Source organism: Phymastichus coffea, unplaced genomic scaffold (genome assembly GCF_024137745.1).
Source record: "Phymastichus coffea isolate CEN01 unplaced genomic scaffold, Cenicafe_Pcof_1.1 PCOF00085, whole genome shotgun sequence".
NCBI lineage: Eukaryota > Metazoa > Arthropoda > Insecta > Hymenoptera > Eulophidae > Phymastichus > Phymastichus coffea.
Window position 1 is genome coordinate 882,871 of NW_026706896.1, and position 20,060 is coordinate 902,930.

Genomic DNA, 20,060 nt, shown 5'->3' on the forward strand with positions numbered 1-20,060 from the left:
ATAAAATTTATTGTAATATTTTTACATTTTGACATGGGTATTCCCGTTCTTCTCTTAGTTTCAACTTCCTGCTAGTTATTTAATAAAAATCTAACATTTCAAAGTTATAATTTTAAAGCGTGAGATATTCTATGCCTTTCTGTCTGCGACATTGTATTGCTTGTGGCAAGAGTGAACTGTTTACTGATATTGTTATCGTTAATGACAAGATTTTAGACCCACTTATATTCATGATTAATTCCTGTTTTTACTTCAAAAGAGTATCTTCTCATTTATTAATAAGTAATAGCACATTTTTTCATTACATTTGTTTCAAGATATTTTTAGAAACATATGTCGTAGATATAAAGTGCTGCTTTACTAACACCCAATCAATCGGTTATCGTTCAACAGCAAATTATTGAGCTAAATTAATATATGTAATTAAAATCAAACAATATTTTTGATTTGTATGTTAATGGATTTAGCAATGAACACAAGATTCTAGCTGTATCTTATCTTTACAATATCAGTCTAGATAGCTCGACTAAGAAGTCTGACTCAATGTTTCATTTTTCAAGTACGTATACCAAAGAAAGGTATCTGAGAGCTCGAGAAAGAATATTCGCTAATGAAAAAGAAAATAATGAAATTAATATTTTATGTGATTTCACAGTATTAAGTGATATAAAAATGTGAATATACTTTATTCAGAGTTTTAAAAGAATTACCGACGTAAAATTTTTTCAGTATAAGGGTCGAGGCATCGTTTCAATTATTCAGATATCACAAAGTTTTACAACGCTCGATATTCAATGTGTATTGTTGCTATCTATAAATTGTACCCAGTATTGTTTAATGACATTTTGATAAACAGCCGCAATTAAATAAGTATCCATATATCCTGCATTGATCTTGACCCAATTTAAAAAAAAACCTACTTATATTTTTTGTTGTTCAAGTGTTCATTTGTTTGATTGTTATTCAAAGAAAAAAGATAAAACTATTATGACTTTGTCGAAGAAAAATTGAAAGTGTCGAGAGGGAGAGAGTGAGAAGCCTCATAAATTTGTTTTCCAATGCAGGGTAACTGATATGAAGAAGTCGTGAGGAATTTACCTGCACGAAGAGTGATAAGTGAGTAATAAACACGGTCAGTCTGGCGTGCGACCGTCACCCACAATGCCTCAAGTGAATAACCGTGCCGTGGCTTTTTCACCTCGATAATGTGCAAACATTATACTACCCGCTCTTATCAAAAAATCACAGAACGTGCCATTCCATTTTTCAAAGCCTTGTGGTTTAACATTGAAAAAATCGTTCAAGGCCTCGCGCGGTTCAAAGGACTCCAAGCGCATTCTTCCGCTCCGCCCTGTAATTACACCGAGCGTTTATTTTCAATATCTTTTTTTTTCCTCTCGTCAACGAACTGAGAAAGGCAAAGGCAGGTAGCCTCCTGGGAACGTAAGAAATTTAAAGATTTCGTGACGCGAGGTCTTCCCGTGAACAGATTAATAGCTATAAAAATTAAGTGCGAAAAACATACGAGACATCCTCTTAAGGAAACTGGGGTACTTAAGCTTTTATCCTTTAATCAGTCAGATAATTTTCAAAGTGGTTGCGCATATGTCCAAATGTAGTCCATTCAAAAGGATAATTCGTTTTAATATTTTAAAGATTTATTATATTAATACCAAGTTCAATTTGCACAGAGTTCATCATAAATCCTTGCACTGGAATTCACAGTGTCCTCGTCTGAAGTAAATCTTTAAAAAGCTCGATAAAACAAATTTATAAAAATTAATTAATCATCTGTTGTGGGATCTGATGTGGGAAGCTTAAAAAGTGGGATTTACTTTGGGACATACGTGTTTCGCAGTTATGAAAAAAATTATTTCAGGTGATCGCTTATCAGCAGTCTCCTTTTTTTTCTCTGGAAAAAAATTTTCTCTGGCTCGCGTAAAGGCAAATAACCTCACGCGAGAAGTCATTCGCGAGGTCTCCTTCATTACACTTACGACATTCTTCAAATAACTTGAAAATTAAAGCTCGAGGCAACTTTAAGCGTATCAAGTGCTTATCAGCCGTGTTCATTGTTTAGGCGGCTGCTACGAGAGAGCATCATAACAAGGCGATCAAACTCAAATATTTCACATGTAGACATTGAAAACGGGCATTAAATGTGTTAGTTAAATAGTGACTTGAAACGGCTTGAGTTCAAATGCCACGAGTTTGCATAGTGAGGGCATCGTGTAATCGACTGGGATTTGTTTTGTTTAACTTGGTGATCTCGTGAATTCTCGACTTACATACGGATAAGACGATGTATTACTCTAGACATCTTGCGATAATTTATTGCTCTTGCAGCTGCAAGCCTGTAATAGATGTCGCGAAAACTTACGGATCTTTTCGAGATGTACTCAGTGCATCACACTTTGATCAGATAATTAATGCGATCTTACACGAAAAAACATCTATTATCCACGGGTAGGGAGTAAATAATTATTGCCGCGAGTGAAAAAGTCGTTTATAATTTACTTTTTTTACCGAATAACTATAAACGCTTAATAAAAACATATAAATGTTGAAGAATCCATTTATCTCAAGAAATATATTTTTTCATTGAAATCTCTGAGAACTTTTATAAAAAATCAATAAGTAAAAATTAAAAAAAATCATAGTTGAATAAACAATAAATAATAACGAGAAAATAGCATTATACAACTTTTTTAATCATAGTCGTTAAAGATAATTGAAATTATATTATAATGGCTTAACTTTGTAGCTTTCATCTGCACCTGTCATACTTCATCGTTACTATGACTGCCAATGTTAATTCGGGTACTAAAATAAATCTGTCATTTCACTATCGAACTTTAAATAGCTTTTATGTCTTCCAGATTTTCAGATTCATTCTAGAAAACGCTGAATTAATACTTTTTTATAATAGCGTCACATAAGCTTTAGATTTGCGATATTTTATTATTATTATTATTCCAAATAATTATTCAAAGTAGATTCAGATTTTTCTAAGCAATTATTATGTTTGTTCTTACGAAATATGACTGTAATTAACCTTCTTATTGAAATTGTTTTTTTTGGAAATTAAATAAAAGCTTAAAGCTCTGAGTTTTTTATACATATATTAGGAAAAGAATAATACACATTTTAAATCTTACAAATACATAGTTAAAAAATCTTTCTACTTCATTCTTTGCATGTAAGATAAAAAAATTAGTGGAATAAAGCGACGTAAAATGCAAAGAGTCATAAAAAGTTCCAGCCTTCAACTTTTCACGACCGACAAAGAGCAATTGAGCAGCACTAAAATGAAAAGAAAGAAAATATCCAAAACCATCAAACAATCCAACGACGAGACGTTAGGAATGGTGTGTGCTTTCGCATAGTCGTTTCTAGATCGTGAAAATTTATTCAGATTAATATTATCTACGATTTTTTATAGCTTTGAATACATGAATGGACATATCAGTTTTGATGGGTTATTGATTTAACTGATAATTTGTATAACTCACAATGAATTTTAAGAGTACTTAAAACTTACGCGTGGAAATGTAAGTATTCTAAAAATATTTGTTCTTCTTTGAAATTCATTTTCTAGACAACTTGATGAGCTCTGAATAATTCTTTATTGTTACACACATTCAGACGCGACTTTAATTCTGTAAGTTGAAAATGCGAAATTTAATTTATTACCAATCTATTTTAGTTGATATTTGATGTCAAAGTCTGAATTAAGAATATACTATATAGTTTTGTTTGACAAATTAATAAAATATTTACGCAACAACGAACTACTTTACGTATATTGCGTATATAACTTCGAAATACTTTTTACACATTGTGCGAGTTTTAATCAGGTGAGCCATCATTGCTTACGAAATTTTTTAAAGTATAGCATCGTTTTTATCGAGTCAGCACACGCACTTTTCTCTGACAATGAAGTGTTCATGAATGGCAGAAGCCTCAATTCGGTCTGTACGAAACGACGGACCGGTAATTGATTTCGCAGTCATTCATATTGAAACAAGTAATTCTCTTAAAACTTAAATACAAAATTCTGTAATTTATTTCAAAACTATTTTAACGAAATAATTATAAAATATACCGATCGTTATTTTGGTGTTTTTAAATAACAGTTTTTAGCCGTGTAATGAAGTGTCCGTATAATGAAAATCAGATCTATTTAACCTTGTGATGGGATTGCATGACAGTTAAAAATTATTTCAAACTACAATTAATTTACGGTATATCATGGATACCAATCGATCACTTTCAACGCTAGCTTATATTTTAATTTTTGTTATTGGAAGTCAGTGTTATAGACAAAGTGGTTTAGTTTATCGTAACCTGTATGGATATGTTGACGACAACACTACCGTGGCTGATGCTTTGCAAATACTATCTCAAGGATTCAAATATTTTTTTGAAGAAAATCATCGGTTTGTAGAGAGTCGATTAAAAGATACGATACCAAGGCACAATCAAATATATGATTACATTGTCGTTGGAGCTGGCACTGCTGGAGCAACAGTGGCTAGTAGGCTCAGTGAAATGAAAGATGCGACTGTTCTTTTGATCGAAGCCGGGCCATATGAAAACCTTTTAATGGACATACCTATACTTGTGAATCATCTTCAATTCAATAATCAGATCAATTGGGGATACAAAACAGAAAAATCAAGATTTTACTGCCAAGGAATGACGAATCATCAGTGCGTTTATCCTAGAGGCAAGGTGATGGGAGGAAGCAGTGTTCTTAACTTCATGATAGCGACTCGAGGTAATCGTTTAGACTATGACAATTGGGCTGCAATGGGAAATGAAGGTTGGTCGTATGACGAAGTATTGAAATATTTCAAAAAACTCGAAAATATGGGTATAAAGGACTTCAAGTACGATAGAGAAATGCACAATATGGGTGGTCCGGTTCACATCGAATATCCACCCTATCATACACCGCTGGCCGAGAGTTTCCTCGAAGCAGGACTCGAAATGGGATATCCTATTATAGATTACAACGCTAAACAAGATTTTGGATATTCTTACATTCAAGCTACTATTAAAAATGGAACAAGAATGAGTACTAATAGAGCTTATTTGAATCCAGCGAATCATCGTAAAAATTTACACGTTTCAGCATTTAGCCACGTGAATAAAGTTCTGATCAATCCGCACACTAAAAGAGCTTACGGTGTAGAGTTTTCAAAATTGGGTCTGCTATTTGAAGTCCAAGCAAGAAGAGAAATTATTTTGTGCGCTGGCGCAATCGGTTCCGCTCAAATTTTAATGCTATCGGGTGTCGGGCCAGCTCAGCATTTGAAAGAAATGAACATACCGATCATCCAAGATGCGCCTGTGGGCGATAATATGATGGATCACATTGCCTATGGTGGTTTAGCATTTTTGGTTGATTATCCTGTTAGTCTTAATATGAAAAATCTATTAGATCCTGTTAAGCCATACTTGAGAGATTATTTGACTAGAAGATCAGGACCATACACAATACCTGGAGGTTGTGAAGCTTTAGCATTCATAGATGTTGATAATACAAAATCTGTCGTTTCTTTTCCTAACATGGAATTATTATTCATCGGTGCTTCCGTTATTTCTGATCCATCTTTTCACAAAAACGTTGGAATATCGCAAGAATACTGGGATAAAATGTTTGCTCGAGTTGCTGGTCACGACTCCTGGTCTATTTTTCCTATTCTAATGAGACCCAAAAGTAGAGGTAGGATTTTGCTTCGTAATCGAGATCCAAGGTCTAAGCCACGAATTTATGCTAATTATTTGAGTGACTCAGAAGATGTTAGAATTCTGATCGAAGGCATTAGAGCCGCCATCGAAATTAGCAAAACGAAGGCTATGCGTAGATTTAATTCGCAGTTTTATGATTTTCTGGTACCGGGATGTGAAGATTATGAATATGATTCCAACCAATATTGGGAATGTTGTTTAAGAACTTTCACATTCAATATTTATCATTATTCAGGAACTTGTAAAATGGCTCCCGAAGATGATCCAAGCGGGGTCGTGAATCCTAGATTACATGTAAATTTTTTATTTGTGTATATAAAATATTTACTTGATTTGTATGAATAATAAGACTTTTGAATACATATTTGACCTATGTTATTGTTTTTAGGTCAAAGGCATTCAAGGATTACGTGTTGCAGATGCTTCGATAATGCCAATGATAATAACAGGGCATCCAAACGTACCAGTGATAATGATAGGAGAAAAATTAGCTGATATGGTAAAACAAGACTGGGGTTATGATATAGATGAATGAATGAATTTTTTAATTGCTTACGATCTTGTTAACAGTAATATTAACAATTAATATCGACACGTTAATGATTAAATTGTATTCATTCCATTGTTATTAGTTTTTTAAGTAAAATAAGTTGTTGGTAATATGCCATTCACTATTAATATGGAAGCTTTTTTATTTAAAATAACATCATATTATAAGTTTTGGTATACAAAAGATAATCATAGGGTCTTATCTTGTTTAAATTATACAATAAAATATTTATTTTTTGAATATGTTTTGTAATTTTGTGAAAATAATTATAAAGAACTTAAACTTATACCTGAGTTAAAAACTCGAACTATACTGTTACTGAATCCAACGAATAAATTGACACCATCCCACATCGATTTAAGGTTCATGTTATTGTGCAAACGCCGAGACAATAGCAGTTAAACCATTATTTGATCTTAGTTTATAATTTTCGTTTCTAAAAATAATAAATTTGTTCAAATACTCGACGTGCAAACGAATATAAACAATACACTATTGAATCGATAAACTTAATCAAACGAATGTAACTTCCGAACGCGTAACATTTCTATCGTGAGACGGTAGTTGCACGTTTCCATAAAATGTCCTATAAAAAATATTGATTTGTCTGCATTGACTTTGTAAATATATCAGAGCAAGAGAGAATATTGAATTCAGTAGCAAGAAGATTGGTGTTTGTTAAAATTAACAGCCGTTGATTGATACTGCCGACTGCTAAATAACGGCTTAATTGTGATTTATTCGATAGTCACAAGTTGATTCGAAATTCGAGTTGCTTCCGTGTTATTTGTGATATCAATTGTATAAAAGCGAACGAACTGGGGAGCTTTCAATGCAAGTACTTCTATCTCGCGTCAATGAAACCATTCGCACACGTGGACTAAGTAGTGCATCGCATTAGTATAACGCTGTGAGCGGAAAAGAACAGTATAAGTGATCTGTACGATTACTATAATCCGATAAAGTTTAAAGTGCACTGCTTTCTAATACTTACGTAAAATGGGGTAAACGCTGAAAAATTGCAATAGCAATAGCATTAAATGGATACATTTTCCGTTTCATACATGAAATGTACAAAATCGTATAAACCGTTTATTTTGTCATCAATCAGAGTTTAATATCGTCCGTGAACATCGAGAACCTTCAATATTTCAGTGATATTTTTTCATTACGCCTGCAATCAATCCTCATAAAAGCTTTAGTATTCGCGCGTCTTTTTCCCTTTACTCTTAGTCTTTAAAACAGTCAGTTTCACCCTGACCCCCTTAACGTAATTTCCCGCTCGGTTTTTCTTACCGTGCGAGCACTTTCATTTTCTCTCTCATTCTTTTTTCGAAGGGTAAGTCAATGTGGCAGCAGCACCATAGGAGCATAGGTGTATGTGATTTGTCTTGTCGATATAACGACCGCTTGTGAGAAAACGAGACTACCGGAAAGGTTGATGCTTCTTCTCGTACCAGTGCACTTGCTGCCCCATTTTCCGTTCGTTATAAGTGCGAAAGCTTCCCTTCACGCGAGCTTACTTGCACGTGCTAGCACACGTGACGTGAAAAACTCGTCTACCACGTACAGTGAGGTATAGATTTAGTGTTGCTTGAACATGACGCTTCTTAACTTTCAGTGCGCGTTTATTTCTCAAACTTTCTAATGAATAAAAGGAATAAAACAAAAGTAAATTAAATTTTGTGAACTGTCAGGCATATTTGTGGCATTAAATATATCTATTTATATTTAAAAGAGTAGGCCATTAAGTTTGATTTCAATTACTTTGCGATAAAAATTCATTGAAACGGATGTTGAATGTGTTTCAAATCTTGTTCAAAACATGTTATGAAGTTGAAAAAAATGACTTTCGCAAATTCAAACGTAATCGACATCATCGACACGGAGGCAGTTGTGTACAGTGCTGGAAAGACACATCGCGCAGATACTCGAACAGGAACAATTCGCATAACACTTACGTGTAGCAGAGGTAGTTAACGAACGAATCGAAGTGAAGCGTGAGAGAGAAAGCTCAAAAATGGTCTGCGTTGAGGGGCTGCTCGAGGAAAAAAGGAGGCTATATCGATGTCGGCGTCGAGCCTGCGCACACTGTCACCCCAATATGGATTCCGTGCAGGCAGGCAGCGCTCTGCCCTCAAGTTGGCCCTTGCGAGCGCAGCACAAAGCGCAAGCTCGTCGGGGCAGGCAGTCGTGAAAAAAACTGCGCGCCGCGAGCAACGCCAACACTGGTGGTACACAGCGGCTGTTGCACACGCGTCGCAAGTATGAATCGACTGTGAGCGACAGGCCGAGCGACAGCGAGCACTCGCGGCTTCGAATTGGTGGCCGCTGACAGTTTGACGGCGAGGAAACGCAGCGACCATGGAAGACAAGGGGAACGCTAGCGGCGATGCGCCGTCACAGGGTTATTTGTACGCCTGTCAGAGGGCAGAGCTGCTGGGGCTACCGACGCCTACGGAACAGGAGTGGCTTGCAAGCGAGGAATGCGCCAGGCTACGGGAGGAACAGGAGCAGGAAGCTCACGACGACGCCGTCGCTCAGGTGATCATCTCTGATTGAGCTCGCTCCACCGCTTCTTCGACCTCTCTTCTGCTTTCTTTTTTTTTCTGTTCGCTCTGTCTTTCTTTCCTCTCTTGTTTCTTTCGAAGGACGATCGCTTTGAGGATTAGCCACTTGATTACGAGGCAATGCCACGAAAGTAAGAGAGAGCGAGATTAACCTTGAACACTTGCAGCTGAATCGAGAGCGCAAGCTCGGGCCAGTAATTACATGGCGCGCGCGTGGCTTTTCATTGGAATTCATATTGACTGTGAGGCATTTTCTCACGCCCGTCGAGCTGTTTTAATAACCGGCGGACATCGGCGTCCGAAAGATTACCTTCCACTTCGCGGCATTTCCGAGTCGACCTGAGAAATAAAATTGATCCGAATGATAAAAATATTACGTGTGCGCTCCACTTTCGCACACGCCTGCTCAATTTCATTCGCATTTTATGCCTGTCGATGCAAGCTGTGCTTGTGTATGTATATATGAATGCAGGCTGTGTGGGAGCTTGATATTAATAAAAGAACGAAGAGCTCCCAAGTGCTTTTTTAATTTTCCATGCTCGAAAAGTTCGCAGCTTTTCACGTTTGATTGCGAGAAGGTCATTTCATATGAATTTTTCATCGATGCAAATTAATGGGAGCTATAGTTTTCTGATTGCACACGCGCTTTTAGTCATATTCCGTTTGCCCTATAAATATGGACAGTGGGCAAACTTTCTTTTAAGAGTTATGCCATAATGCGAATCTTATCGTCACAGGAATTGGATGAAAATGAAGAAGGTATGAAGCGGATTGGCGGAGGCTTGGACGAGCTGAACACAATACTAAATGCAACTCAAAAAAAGATCAACAAGTTTAAAGTGAGTTCTCCTTTGCTTATTAGCATTTCAATTACTTTTGTTTGCGTAATTTTCTAACCCAGCCGGTTCACGTAAAACTTTTAATTGATACAAAACTGAAACTCGCAGTTCATCAAGTTTCGGAATAAATTATCAAATTTGTTATGGGATGAGAATTCCGACTGTCTGAAAATCCCTCTTACAAACTATATAAAATCACGTTTTTATTTCCCTCGAGCAGCATTCCGGGCCAGTGAGAAAAAATCACAAAGTGGACATTATGAAATTAAAAGCTCCTTGTATCTCAGTCGGACTTTTAAATGATTTCAATTATTATTAATAAGCTACCTTTGCTTTTCGCGATAAAAAAATGTTGCTTCTTTCCTCAGAATGTATGCGGTAGCCTTGGTACGTTGTTGAAAGCCCGAGTATCGACAGCTTCGCAGCCTGGTACACCAGAGCACAAGTCACGCTCAGGATCGGCGTCCGAACCTCAGCCGTCAACGAGCGCTGACGAGCAGCCCGAGGAAGTGACAAGCGAAGAGGGGGCCACGGAGGAAGGTGGCGAGTTGCCGCGAGTGACCACAAATAGAAAAGCCGATATCAACACTAAAATGACTTCGCACCTTGACAAACTTGACTCGCTCATATCCAAGGCTGAGAACGCTCAGTACAGCATGAAGCATCAGACAAACCAGATGAAAGCTTTCATGAAGTGAACACCTTCATTAGCCTTTGGACTTTAACAAGTGCGATTGTAAAAGTCATTCTTTCGATTACTTTGGTGATGAAAGGATTCCAAATAGAATGTTGGTTTTCAATGTTTATGATTGATTGAGTATTTATTTTGCCATATACGTTATTATGTTAAACGAATACATCGAGTAAAACAATGTATTGGTGAAGTTTTACGTGATCGGTAACAATAATGTGAAGATTTTAAGCGGAATTTTCTATAACATAATTATTCATTATACACAAATTGGATGAAAAAATGTTAGCTTTCGGTTGGGTTGATTTCAAATTTTTCAGAAATGTTTACATACGAATGAAGACTCATTCATATAGAAAAAATTGACATACCTGTTTGAACAACGAATTGATTTTTGTCATTCATAACTTACAATAGTTATACAAAAGAAGCTTTGATGTATTATAGATCAAATTTTAGAAAAAAAACTGAAAAAATTAATTTTAATTTGAAGCCATATAGAAAATTCCGTACATTAAAAGTCTCATCAGTATTACAATGAATCAAGTACTTTTTAATAACTGTTAAAAACGTCATTTGATAAAAAAGAATGTTGATATTTTGAAAGTGTCAAAGAAATCGATGTATTTTTCTGATACGGGTGTTAACAAATCTGTTGTTATGTATTTGCATTAGGGGACGTCTTCCTTCTTTTCGTTGTCAAATATATACATACGATTTCTTAGCCAGGTTCATGTAGAGTTAAGGAAGAACTCGTGTACAACATATTTAACGAACAATGTATAGGATACTTTTCAAGTTTGGCAAGGTATGGCAAGCATATCAATGTAAAAAATAGCTTTGCAGTGCACTTACACGTATAACAACAAATAATCCATAAGAAATTTATATATCGAAAACGGCTTTAACTGACGAATTCCGCATGTTTGTTAGGTACATAATTATACAAAGCATTTTTTATTGTTGAAAATTATCCGTGCGGCATAGATTTTTGTATTTCGTTACTGTTTTAATACTCAAAAATGAAATTATCCATTGTACAAGACTAAGGAAACGTTGAAAGCAATACAAATATAAGTAATCAGCCTATTTTGAGATTACTTGTCTTACAAATTCTACTTTTCTGCTACTAAAGACTTTAAATCACATCGTATACCTATATTACTTATGTTACCTGTCTCCAATTTCATGATTATCTCAAAATATATATTCGAACGACGCCTAAAAATAACATTATTATTCTTGATATAATCGTGGAATAGTTGAATTTTAACCGTGTAACGGTAAAAATTAGCGAGAAGTAAATTAACAGATTGCTATTTTTACTGTATGCAGTTAAACTGAAAATGATGTAACTTTTAATATCACAAGGAAGTGCGAGATGAAAGAATTTGCATATTTTTCTAGCAATGTATCATGTGCAAATACTAATATTGATCATTGTCTGTTCGAATAATACTTTTATAGCATTAACAATTACGTCGACTTCTTTAGACTCTGTACCCACAAGATAGTTCGTCTAATAATATTTTTAACTTTCGACTCTTTCTCTCTAAATGTACCACAAGTTTAGTTACAAAACGTATGAAGTACATCACCTTTAATAAAAATTGTGATACTCTACTTTACGTCTGCCTATCTTCGCCAAGTTAATACTCTTCAATTGTGAGTCAGTTTGGAAGAATTAAGTTTGAACGAAAAAGAGAATAATTTTTATGACAATCTCACTGATGGGGAGATGTTTTTAGATTGATCAACATAAATAGGATTGTTTGAATTTTATATATGATATATTTGACAAATTTTAACGATAATTTTGATCGTTGAACGCAACAGTTTCTTGAAAAGTTATAATCGTGTTTTTGCGAATTATACTTATATAGAATATATTCAATAATTTGCATATTATATATATACACCGAAACACGCTTAACGCATACAATTCAATTATACCTGTATCTCGTAAAACTATGAAGTAACATAAAATATAACAATGAAAACCGAAAACATAAATGTCGTCCAAGTATCTTGTATCAGAAATAAGTGAAAAATAATGTAAATGGTACCAACCACTTGACTGCGGTAATGTAACAATTGCTTGTTGATACTGAAAGAAGCAATAAAAATGACTTTTGAAAAGTTACAACTCGACTCATTTACGTTTCAAATTTTTCCTCTCAGTCGATTATAGTTGCCTAGTTAAACAGCAGACGACGCTAGTCCTCAGTGGAAACGGTGCAGCTTGTAATATGGGCAGTGACGTAATCGAAGTAGCTATACCTAAAAATGGCAGCGTCCAGGTTGTTGAGCGTACACGCTGTAGTCGTCCGGTAGCTGAAAGTTGCGCTTTGTTTAGGCGTCTAGCAGTCGCTGATGAACCACCGCGGAGGGAAGATGCAGAACGCATCGCCGGTTTCGGCGCGCGTTTTTGCGGCTATCCAGAATGTCGACACTCGTGAGCTTGCTCAATGCACCGAACGAGAAGTTCGACCTATCCTGCCTTGTTTGGTTAGAATGAGCCTTATTGCACCTTTGGATACTACCAATGAGTGCGTTGAGACAAGAAAAGAGATTCTTACTATTCTATCGGGAATTGAATCGGTTAATTCTATGGTGGCCTTGCTCTCCATTGATTTTCATAGTTTGGAGACTGATGTACGAAGGGAACAGCAGCTTAGGTTAGTTTCATGTTTTAACATAATTCTATCAAAGGCTTTAGTTTATCAATGTTATTATGCCAATATGTTTCTTTTAGATTATGCAATAAATAACTATTCTTATCAGAGCTCTAGTATTAATATTTAATATTTTTTCAGGCAAAAGAAAGGTAATGTACAAGGAGATAGTATATTGGCACAATCATTACCAAGTGCACTTATTCTGGACTTTGAACGAAGTGATGCGAATCGACGTATTCGTTTAGTTCTGAGTGAAATATTATTTATAGCATCACAGATAGAAGAGTTGCAGAAGAATCAGGAATTTCAGATTAAGCAATCTGATTTATTCGATAGCGTTGTGTATATGGAAGAAATCAGTTACATTATTTGCATTGCTTTAGCTGAATTGCCTGATTTACTGTCTATTCCAACTATTTGTGAGACACTTCTCCATATAAAACATGGGCCAGAAATTATTTGCTGGATTATTGCTAATAATCCTGACAGTTTTATGGAAGTTTGCTCCCATTTAATAGCCAATGGGGAACGTCAAGAAGAATCAGTTCTCACTAGTATAAGAACTCAAACCTTAACAATGTTGTGCCAAATGAATCCAAGTCAAGCACTTGTTATTCGTGCTAAATGTGTTGAACTTTGTAGAATGCCAGCTTTGGCTATAACTTTGAGCTTAGAAAACTCTAGTATTAGTAGTTCGGTATCAGAAAGTGATATAATTGCTTTTGTTTCTGGTCTTTTATTAGGCAGTGACATTCAGGTAAAGTCATACTGTTATTTATAAAGTGATTGTGTGTTTGTGTGTGTGTGTGTGGGTGCATGTGTGTGTGTGTGTGTGTGTGTGTGTATGTGTGTATGTGTAATACAAAGCTAATTTATTGTTCTATTTTTAGGTAAGATCATGGTTTGCCATGTTCATAAGAAATGGACAAAAGAGAAAATATGAATCACATACAGCTTTGCAAGCTCTCAGAGATGAGCTTCTAAGAAGGTTGCAAGCCATAACATCGCACAGCACAGATGGACAGCTGGCAGAGTGTAGAGTAGTTCAAGCAAGCACATTATTGAGATTGTACTGTGCCCTTCGAGGAATTGGTGGTATCAAATTCCAAGACGAGGAAATTGTTATGATTGTCAAACTTTTGACATCTCATCCACCTCCTTCACCTGCAGGAGTTAGATTTGTTTCTCTGGGATTGTGCATGCTTATAGCTTGTCCATCTTTGATTGGTCATCATAATCTTGAGAAACCTTGCATTGAATGGGTTCAGTGGCTCGTTCGCGAGGAAGCATACTTTGAAAATGCCAGCGGTGTCTCGGCTAGTTTCGGTGAAATGTTGCTGCTTATGGCTATTCATTTCCACAGTAACCAACTTTCGGCTATTTGCGAACTCGTCTGCGCGACTCTTGGAATGAAGATTCCAATAAGGCCGAACAATTTGACGCGAATGAAACAAATATTTATGCAAGATATATTTACCGAACAAGTCGTCACCTCTCATGCTGTGAAAGTACCTGTTACAGCTAATTTGAATGCCAACATTGCTGGTTTTTTACCTGTTCATTGTATTCACCAATTGTTGAAATCACGAGCTTTTGCTAAGCACAAAGTACCCATTAAGAACTGGATTTACAGACAGATATGTGCCAGTGTACCTCCATTACATCCAGTATTACCAGCTTTGGTTGAAGTCTATGTTAATTCTATTCTTGTAACGAGCAATAAAGCTATCGAGCATACGAATAAACCACTTACGGAAGAAGATGTAAGACGAGTGTTTCAAAAGAGTGTATTCGGCGCCAACTTTGACAATAAAAGGAAAACGATGCATATCACGGAACCCGAACCCGAAAGTGTAGAAATCATTGACATTGTCAAACCATCTTTAACTTCGCAACTTTTGCTGTTGTACTATTTATTATTATATGAGGACGTAAGATTAGCGAATATGCACAATTTCATATCGCAGGGTCGCAAAGTTAAGGCATATTCTACAGAATTTCTCTCCGAGCTTCCAATCAAATATCTTCTGCAACAAGTACAAAGAGATCAAATGAGTTATGCAGGATTGTTTTCGCCTTTACTTAGACTGCTGGCGACACATTTTCCGCATCTATCGCTCGTCGATGACTGGCTCGATGACGAGACTATAAACTTTGACATCGGCAACAAAAATCAGGAGACAGTTGCTGTGAACGAATCGACTATCAAAGAAGCTTTCGATCACATTGAGAGTTGTCCTTCCAGGACCGGTATGCTCCTCAGGCAATTGTTGTCCATGAAGCCAACTGATATCTGGCCTCATGTTAAAACTATCATACAATTTTTCAAAAAGATTTTGGACGAGCGAGTGCCTAGATACATTCAAGGTATGTTTTGTGCTTGTAATAACTAGTAATGAATTTTACGTTACTATTAACTAATTTCAATAATTTTCTTTCTTCAGAACTCTATCAACAAGTATGGCTAAGGCTAAATACGGTTTTACCACGCTGCTTATGGGTACTCTCGATAAATGCACTGTTTTTAGAAAATTCGGCAGTTGCAACTGTCTTTCTTACGCAAGAAAACATTGTATTGGATCCACTTCAAGTTCTACGCTGTGATATGAGAGTTTTTCGCTGCGCACCTGTTTTATCTGTGATACTTAGGTATTTATCTCAATTGAAAATCGCAAATTAAATTGATCAAAAGCTGAATATCTATTTACATAATTTCAGAATTTTACAAGCAACATTGGCAGCATCTCGATCACAGTTAACAAGGCATATGCAGGACAGACCTTTGACGGAAAAAGCTGGACAACTGACTAGCGAAGCGGAAAGAGAAGAACTCAAAACTGCACTTATTGCAGGACAAGAAAGTGCTGCCGTACAGATTTTGTTGGAGGCATGCCTTGAGACGGAAGATGACCGTACGATCGCTGGCCAAATGTGGTCTTTGAGAGAAATAAGAAGTGTTATTTGCTCGTATCTACATCAAGTATTTATTGCCGATCCATCTTTGGCCAAACTCGTTCACTTTCAGGTAACAAAATACTTTTTTCCTTAACATGCAAGTTGATCATAGTAAATTTGACATTCGTTAATAAAGTAAATTTTATTTATTTTCAGGGTTATCCTCGGGAACTAATACCGGTCACAGTGGCAGGAATACCATCCATGCATATCTGTCTTGACTGGATTCCCGAGCTCATGCAGCAACCTGAGCTAGATAAACAAGTGTTTGCCGTAGATCTCGTTTCTCACTTAGCAGTTCAATATGCGTTACCCAAGGCCTTAGGCGTTTGTCGACTTGCTATAAACACTTTGGGTACTCTATTAGGAGCCCTTCCATCGAGAGATCGTGTCTGCTTATTTATGCCAATCTTACCTGCTTTGACGAGGATCAGTTTTGCCTTTCCACCACTTGTTGATGGCGCCGTAGATTTACTCGTTCAACTAGGTAGAGTTAGTTCAGCTCAAGCGGCTCTTGGTGATAAGTCGGCTGAAATTCTTTGTCAAGAAGTAAATGCCACTTTCTCATCTTTGTTACAAAAAGCTGTTTTACAGTCGAGCGTTTATTAAGTTAATTACAAATTTTACACTCTGAGTAGCTTTCTTAATTTTTCGTTGAATCAACATCTTCAAAATGTCTTTTCATCTTTATAATTTAGTTTTCTAAAAAGCTCCTTTGGAATCTATTCTACGATTATAATCACATCCAAAGATGTTATTTTAATTATTTACAATGTTTTATAGATACTATTGGAATTGAAATGAAAAAAATTATGATTTTTTTATATATAGAAGATGGCGAAATCATGTACATATGACGTTTAGGTATAAAATATTGTATTTTATTATGTATGAATTCTTAAAACATAAGTGTTTGTAATAAAGTTAAAATTGTAAATTAAATCTAACTTGTAGATACTTTCTTATTAAATATTACACTATTTACAATATTTAAAAATTTCGGATACAATTTTAATAAAATAATATATTATACTGACATTTTTTAATTTTCAGTCGCATAATATTGAACACCATTTATTTTGGTAGAAAAATATTTGTTTAATGAGCTTACATAAATTCCTGTACATAAGAAAACGACGTATTTCTTACTTAATTTGTTTTACTGTTAACATTTCTAACGTTTTTCTTATTTTATCTCTGTGATTATCTAAAATATTATACATTCCAGCAAATAACGTTTTTGCAGATTCTTTAAGATGTGCATTTTTTTCTAAAACAGCCTCTCTTTTTTCAGTGGCATTCGCTAACTGTTGATTTATAATATCAACCTCCTCTGAAGATTTTGCAATAACTTCATTCAACTCTGTAATACTACATTGCAATTTTCTAATTTCTTCACGTTTTTTATTTTCTTTTGTTTTTAAATCTTGCTTCCGTTTCTCTTCCATGGCTTTCTTCTTTTCCATTTTCTCAGACAGTGTATCTCTTTTTGTTTGCATTGCTTCTATTTCTCTGTTGTGAGATTCCAACTGTGTCATTTTTTTATTTAGTTCTTTTGACTGTTCTAATATGAAGGTACTCATCAATTTTTTCTTTTCTTCTAATCTTTTTATAAAATTAGATTCACACACACCAGTTTCTGGCATTTGAAAGTCTTTATAATCAACATTGGCATCTGAAAGTTGCATAAAGAGTGCCTTATTATAAGCAAATATAGTTTTTTCAAGACTTGTTTTTGATGAGACTAAACGCATATCTAAGGCATAAGCTTCTTTTTTAATTTCTTCTAAATGAGTATCAAAATTTTGTATATATGTTTGCTGCTCAATACATTTTTTGATTATTTCATCTCTTTCCATAACAGACATTGGTTGCTTTTTAATAGTATTACTTAATTCTTCTTTTTGTTTTTCGAATTTCTTAATATTTTCTGCAAACATAACTGATTCTTTACTAAATTGTTCAATTTCTTTAAGTGTTTTCTCTATATATTTTTGTTGTTCAGCTATGTGATCTACTTGTTTAGTCCGATCTTTCTTCATGTTATTTAAAATTTCTTGGAGTTCTGTTACTTCCTCATTAACTTTATTATATTTAACTTGTTCCTTTTCTAAATTTGCTCTAACTTTTTCAAACTCTAATCGGATTTGCTCATGCTTGTCATCACTGATACCTCTCCTTAATGCTTCTTCTTGAAAAAATTCTTGCATTATCATTTCTTCATCTTCTGGCTTTTCATCGTTCCATGCTTTATAACATTGAATCATAACAAGAAAAATTTTACGATGTTTTTCTTTTTCCTCATCATCATTTCCAATAATTGGTAGTCTCTCAAGAGTAAATATTTCACTAGCTAAATCTTTAACTTCACACAATTCAACCAGCCAACAAATCCAGCCTAGAGCATGATGCAAAGTATGTGGGGTATTAGCAGTTTTTAGCCAAGATTTATTTGTTAAACCTGGGTAATGAAGCTTTTTTGCAATTTTAGGAATTTCCTCAGTGTAATTGGCTGCTGTTAGCGATTGTTTCATATCCAAAAGAGCTATTAATAAATTTGTTGCATCCACAAATATCTTTATAGTTAGTGGTTTTATACTACCATTACTATTCAAAATTGTGCTCTGTCCAATAGAAGCAAAATAGTTATCAATTTTGTGTAACATTTCATTTTGATAATTTTTATCACTTAGTGGTCTGATGTCCTTTTTGGTACCCTTTGGAGCAAGGGCATTTGCTCGTTCAGCTGAAGATGCTCTAACATTTCTTCCATCACTTGCTGATGCTGTTTGGCGTGATCCACCTGGAGTGATATATACTTTTGAAGATAAACCACCTTGATCAACACAAGATGCTCTACTCCTAATATTTTGATCAGTAGATGGGCGTGTAGATTTTTCTATCACATGTGTATAACGAGAATTACTAGGCATTGGAGAAATAGCAGATGTTACTGTAACATATTGACCAACAGATGTTTTGGGACCTGCAAATATGTTACTGTATACTATGTATCTCCAATCGAATTAAAATATTCTGATAAATATATAAAAGAATCAAATTGTATTACACTTATTTTTTTAAAAACAATACCGTACCTGTTGTTGGTCTTAAATTTGATTTTCGCATGCCACTAAGTCTATCAGATGAAGAGCTACGTATCTGTGGCTTAGGAATCATTGAATCACGGCCACCAAAATTTGAATCTTTTGCTTTTACATTTTGTGGTCTTCGAGAATCCATTCTCATAGAATTTCTGTCTTGCTCCTGCTGTGAAAACCTGCCAGGGTTTGACGAAGAACGTCGTCTAGTTGTTGTTGAACTTTTGCGCATTTTATCGATATCATTCGCACTTACTTTTCATGAATAAAATAATGTTTCCGCTTTAATTCAATTAATTATTGTGACAATTTCGAAAAATAATAACAGCTTATTAATGAATGACGGTTTGTTTGAAAACTCAAGTAACCGACGCCCGCCGTCGCCATATTGTACTGCAGTGCTACCAAAATATAGATTTATTTTTTAATTTTACCGCCTCAGTGTTGCCACTGAAAGATTTTTTTAGGGTCCCTAGAAATTATCTCATTCATACTTAACATAATGCAATAATTTCTAAGGCCCTGAAACAAATTTTTACAGTAGAAAATCCCTATATTTGCGTTTTTACGGGAAAAGTTGCTCTGCTGGGTCCCTGGAATGTAACCCCTCAGATTTGGTAAGATTTAATTGCGTCGGCTGCTCCGTCAGTACTTGTACCAGAGATTCTTGTACTTACATTATTGCTATTCATAGTATAATTACCTTCTCGCGGTCACAAGTTAATAATTTATTCAATTAGTTTATCTATATTTATTAAAAAAATACGTAATATTAAATGAAAAATTCTTTGTCATAATTTGAAGTTGAAGAACTGCGGGTAGACTTTGGATGTTGGTTAAATAAGTATCTGAATTAACCCGAATGAATAACATAGATCATTGTTATTTTAATTCTTTAAGATGCTTACTTTGTGATTAT

At 35.1% G+C, this 20,060-nt stretch overlaps 4 protein-coding genes across 4 annotated transcripts; 3 read left to right on the plus strand and 1 right to left on the minus strand.

Moving 5' to 3' along the window:
- Positions 1–4,251: 4,251 nt before the first annotated feature.
- On the plus strand, positions 4,252–6,292 carry LOC131668896 (glucose dehydrogenase [FAD, quinone]-like). Its single transcript, XM_058943368.1, has 2 exons — positions 4,252–6,051; positions 6,146–6,292. The coding sequence occupies exons 1-2, from the start codon at positions 4,252–4,254 to the stop codon at positions 6,290–6,292; spliced, it is 1,947 nt and encodes a 648-aa protein (XP_058799351.1).
- A 907-nt stretch (positions 6,293–7,199) lies between these two features.
- Positions 7,200–12,528, plus strand: LOC131668941 (uncharacterized). The gene is made up of 3 exons (XM_058943443.1): positions 7,200–8,851; positions 9,615–9,716; positions 10,085–12,528. The coding sequence occupies exons 1-3, from the start codon at positions 8,672–8,674 to the stop codon at positions 10,412–10,414; spliced, it is 612 nt and encodes a 203-aa protein (XP_058799426.1). The 5' UTR covers positions 7,200–8,671; the 3' UTR covers positions 10,415–12,528.
- Positions 12,529–12,712: 184 nt separating this feature from the next.
- LOC131668994 (integrator complex subunit 2) lies at positions 12,713–16,911 on the plus strand. The gene is made up of 6 exons (XM_058943526.1): positions 12,713–13,085; positions 13,224–13,842; positions 13,976–15,452; positions 15,530–15,734; positions 15,804–16,110; positions 16,197–16,911. Exons 1-6 carry the CDS (start codon positions 12,781–12,783, stop codon positions 16,647–16,649), a joined length of 3,366 nt encoding a protein of 1,121 aa, XP_058799509.1. The 5' UTR covers positions 12,713–12,780; the 3' UTR covers positions 16,650–16,911.
- A 40-nt stretch (positions 16,912–16,951) lies between these two features.
- On the minus strand, positions 16,952–19,515 carry LOC131668995 (uncharacterized). Its single transcript, XM_058943527.1, has 2 exons — positions 19,139–19,515; positions 16,952–19,026 (listed from the first exon to the last, which is right to left on the minus strand). The coding sequence occupies exons 1-2, from the start codon at positions 19,371–19,373 to the stop codon at positions 17,186–17,188; spliced, it is 2,076 nt and encodes a 691-aa protein (XP_058799510.1). The 5' UTR covers positions 19,374–19,515; the 3' UTR covers positions 16,952–17,185.
- Between the last annotated feature and the right edge of the window lie 545 nt (positions 19,516–20,060).

Coding starts and splice junctions, on each gene's coding strand:
- LOC131668896 (XM_058943368.1), top strand. CDS start 4,252: ATGGATACCAATCGATCACTTTCAACGCTAGCTTATATTTTAATTTTT. Junction 6,052..6,145: donor TCGTGAATCCTAGATTACAT/GTAAATTTTTTA, acceptor TATTGTTTTTAG/GTCAAAGGCATTCAAGGATT.
- LOC131668994 (XM_058943526.1), top strand. CDS start 12,781: ATGAACCACCGCGGAGGGAAGATGCAGAACGCATCGCCGGTTTCGGCG. Junction 13,843..13,975: donor TATTAGGCAGTGACATTCAG/GTAAAGTCATAC, acceptor TTCTATTTTTAG/GTAAGATCATGGTTTGCCAT. Junction 16,111..16,196: donor CCAAACTCGTTCACTTTCAG/GTAACAAAATAC, acceptor ATTTATTTTCAG/GGTTATCCTCGGGAACTAAT.
- LOC131668995 (XM_058943527.1), bottom strand. CDS start 19,373: ATGCGCAAAAGTTCAACAACAACTAGACGACGTTCTTCGTCAAACCCT. Junction 19,027..19,138: donor AAATTTAAGACCAACAACAG/GTACGGTATTGT, acceptor ACATATTTGCAG/GTCCCAAAACATCTGTTGGT.
- LOC131668941 (XM_058943443.1), top strand. CDS start 8,672: ATGGAAGACAAGGGGAACGCTAGCGGCGATGCGCCGTCACAGGGTTAT. Junction 8,852..9,614: donor ACGACGACGCCGTCGCTCAG/GTGATCATCTCT, acceptor TTATCGTCACAG/GAATTGGATGAAAATGAAGA. Junction 9,717..10,084: donor AAAAGATCAACAAGTTTAAA/GTGAGTTCTCCT, acceptor TTCTTTCCTCAG/AATGTATGCGGTAGCCTTGG.